The sequence below is a fragment of the Odocoileus virginianus genome, unplaced genomic scaffold, assembly GCF_023699985.2.
Source record: "Odocoileus virginianus isolate 20LAN1187 ecotype Illinois unplaced genomic scaffold, Ovbor_1.2 Unplaced_Contig_52, whole genome shotgun sequence".
Lineage (NCBI taxonomy): Eukaryota > Metazoa > Chordata > Mammalia > Artiodactyla > Cervidae > Odocoileus > Odocoileus virginianus.
Window position 1 is genome coordinate 29,681 of NW_027224369.1, and position 3,923 is coordinate 33,603.

General features: G+C 41.5%; 1 protein-coding gene across 1 annotated transcript; it reads left to right on the forward strand.

Annotated features, from left to right (window-relative positions):
• Nucleotides 1-335: 335 nt before the first annotated feature.
• LOC110149304 (olfactory receptor 5AN6-like) lies at nt 336-1,280 on the forward strand. Its single transcript, XM_020911687.2, has one exon. It carries the CDS (start codon nt 336-338, stop codon nt 1,278-1,280), a length of 945 nt encoding a protein of 314 aa, XP_020767346.1.
• The last annotated feature ends 2,643 nt before the right edge of the window (nt 1,281-3,923 follow it).

The following is a 3,923-nucleotide window of genomic DNA, read 5'->3' on the forward strand; positions in this document are numbered from 1 at the left end:
GCGAGGCTCAGCCGTGTGTGTCCATGCCTCTCTTCCTGCTGAGCCTCTCCCCAACCCTTCTGCCACCCCACCCCGCTGGGTCATCACAGCACCAGGCTGAGGTCCCTGGGCTGCCCTCTGGTATGTGTGGGAACACCGACACACAGAACGATTAGTTAGGGGCAAAGTCAGCCAGGGTTATTTCTTTTAAAATTGTTCACTACAACCCCACTGTGTTCAGTGTGGGTTGAAGGCAGTTTCTTCCCATGGAAACTGTGGTAACAATTGACTTAAAGATGTATTCTTTTCCTACAGATCTAAGGATCTTTTCCTACAGATCCTACAGCCCCAAGGCGATGGCTGGAGGAAGGAACAGAACAACAATCACAGAGTTCATTCTCTTGGGGTTCTCTGAGTTTCCAAAGCTCACCGCTGCCCTCTTTTCAATATTCCTAGGGATCTACCTGGTGACGGTGTCTTGGAACCTGGGCCTCATCGCCCTCATCAGGATGGACCCCCATTTGCACACGCCTATGTACTTTTTCCTCAGTAACCTGTCCTTGCTGGATACCTGCTATGTTTCCACCATAGCTCCTAGAATGCTCTCAGACTTCTTCAGGAAGCATAAATTCATCTCCTTTATGGGCTGCACCGTGCAGTACTTCTTTTTCTCTAGCCTGGGTCTGACTGAGTGCTGTCTGCTGACGGCCATGGCTTATGATCGCTACGTTGCCATTTGCAGTCCTCTGCTCTACACAGCCATCATGTCCCCCACCCTCTGCCTGCAGATGGTGGCAGGATCTTGTATAACCGGATTCTTGGGCTCATTCATTCAGTTGTGTGCCTTACTTCAGCTCCACTTCTGTGGACCAAACATCATCAACCATTTCTTCTGTGACCTGCCCCAACTGCTAACCCTATCCTGCTCGGACACCTTGTTCTTTCAAGTCATGACATCTGTGCTCACAGTCATCTTTGGGCTCATGTCTGTCTTGGTTATCATGATATCCTATGGTTACATTGTTGCCACTGTTCTGAAGATCACTTCAGCTGAAGGCCGGTCCAAAGCCTTCAACACTTGTGCTTCCCACCTGATAGCTGTGACCCTCTTCTTTGGCTCAGGTATCTTTGTTTATATGTATCCTAATTCTGGCGGTTTCTCGAGCCAAAACAAGCTGGCATCTGTCTTGTACACTGTTATAATCCCCCTGCTAAATCCATTGATCTATAGCTTGCGGAACAAGGAAATCAAAGATGCCCTAAACATATGGAAGAAGAGACTCTTTTCCTGGTGTTACTGACTATGGAATTTATTTCAGCTATACGCTGTAGGAGAAATGTCAACTGAAACATTGATCCATAACTCTCCTAACTGCAGAGTGAGTTATAATTACTATCGCCTTCTGATGTAAACCCATGCTGGCACAAGGAGAGGACAATACATGAGAAGTATCTGGAAGTTCATTATCTCCATGCTTCATCAGTGATGACCTAATATATCAATAGGTCAAGAAATTCACAAGCGTTTTTGTAGCTAGTTATGATGATGTGAGTCTTCCATTTCAATGTCCCATCCTTTAGCATGCACTACCTCAAGGACCAATGGTGCTGGGGACCAAGCAGATCAAGGTTGCCAGGAGACCAGCAAGCCTCCCCCTAGCATCTCACTTTAGGCAGGACAGGAATTATTACTAGTACTGAGCTCTTCTAAAAAAGAATTTCCTAACTCATTCTGTTGGTTCTCTCATGTAACCTATTCTTTCACCTCTGGAAATCATGAATTCATTACTTCATTTATGGACTTGTTCACAGCAAAAATAAACATAAGGGATCAAAGATTTGTTAACTTTATACAAAAATAAGTTTGTTGCAAAAAGAATGCTCAACATATCTGTCATATTTGAGATTTGGTTGATCAGTTGGCTTGTTAGGGACAGTTAGATTATTTTTTAATCTGTTATTGCTATACAGTCATCTCTGCTCTTCCTTCTTCCCTGTGTCACCAGAGAAGGGAATTGGAAAATGGCCCTTTGCTGGTAAGGTGGTCCAGTGCCTGATTTTGGCACCTCAAACAATGTCTTTATGTTACCTTTTTGGTTGCTTTTTGCTTTTTAAGTAGACCAAGTCTCTACTAAGAAGTTGTTTTCTCCATAATTTTTTGTTTGTTCGTTTTCCCCATAATTAACAAGTGGAAAGTGGTATTGGTAAAATTAGCTATAAGAAGCTGATACATGAGAAAAGTCTAGATTTATCATGTACTCTGTACATGAGAAAGTCTAGATTTATCTATTTCCCTTGTAACCTTGGCTGGAGCTGTTACAAGCTGTAAAGAAATACTCAAGTATTGAGGCTGGGACAGAAAACACTCTTGTTTATCTTCTGGTAGGATTCTGATTTTCATAATCTTTAGGCCAGAAATGAAAAATATAATTCAGGAGACTACTCTAGGTAGAAGGCATTCTGTTCATTTCTCCTTTTATGTTCAGAAGGGAAAATTCAAAAATCCCAGGAGTAATCATGAGGTAAGAACTTAAAGCAAGTGTGGGATACCTGTAGGCACTACAGCTTTGAAGTTTCTGCTTCTAGGACTCCGTATTCCTGAGTCCTAGAAAACTCCATATTCCTGAGTTACAGTTATTGGATAGGATTTTGTCAAGGCAAGTTAGATATATAGGATGGTAGACATAGGTTTGATTTAAAGTCTTTTTCAGCACTAACATCTATTAGTATCCCATTCAGATCTTCCTCAGCTTTAGCCTAATGACCAAGACTGGACTGGAGTTGAGACTAAACTGGAGTTGAGAAAGAAAAGTAACTCCTGAAATGCCACATATTTTGCCTGGTTGGATCCTTAACACTTTTATGGCCAAATATAATTATGATCTCCGATATACCTGCTTAAAATCAATGTCACAGCCAGCAGAGAAGTTTCATTATGTAAAATTTCAAATTGCTTCAATTACAAAAAACATAATCTTCATGAAAGAGTGATAAGGCCCTTAAATAAGAGGATCCTATTTACACAGAATACCTGGGGACCTTTTACTCTGACCTTCAAATGACCTGAAAGACATAGATGTTTCAGACATAGAATCGCTGTGCAGGAATTTCTCATGAATGATAAACGTTCTGAGGTTAATTAGTCATGACAGAGGCTGAGGAATTAGACAAACTCTAAACAGTACTCTGTTCTTTTTTTTGTAACTACATGAGTTTAACACTTTTGTCTTAAAAATGAAACCAGGATAGTTTTTGTAAATTTGTACTAGGGGAAAGTAAAAAGACACTTGCTCCTTGGAAGGAAGGCTATGACAAACCTAGACAGTACATAAAAAAGCAGAGACATCATTTTGCCAACAAAGGTCTGTACAGTCAAAGCTATGGTTTATCCAGTAGTCATGTACTGATTTGAGAGTTGGAGCTTAAAGAAAGCTGATTGCTGAGGAATTGATGCTTTTGAACTGTGGTGTTGGAGAAGACTCTTGAGAGTCCCTTAGTGGACTGCAAGGACATCAAATCAGGATTGCTTAAAGGAAATCAATACCGAATATCCACTGGAAGGACTGCTGCTGAAGCTGAAGTTCCAGTACTTCCTTCTCCGGGGGATCTTCCTGATCCAAGGATTGAACCGGGTCTCCTGCATTGCAGGTGGATTCTTTACTGAAAACTGAGAGAAAGGCAATCAAAACTACAGTGAGGTACCACCAGTCAGAATGGCCATCACTAAAAAGTCTAAAATAAAAAGTGCTGAGAAGGATGTGGATAAAATGGAACTCCTCCTGTATTGTTGATGGGAATGTAAGTTTGTGCAGCCACTGTGGAAAAGAGTAGGGGGGTTCCTCAGAAAACTAAAAATAGAATAACCCACATGATCCAGAAATCCCCCTCCTGGGCATTTATCCAGACAAAATTGTAGTTCAAAAATATACATGGACTCCTATGTG

Bases quoted from the DNA above. Each gene is read 5' to 3' on its own strand.
- LOC110149304 (XM_020911687.2), top strand. From the start codon at position 336: ATGGCTGGAGGAAGGAACAGAACAACAATCACAGAGTTCATTCTCTTG.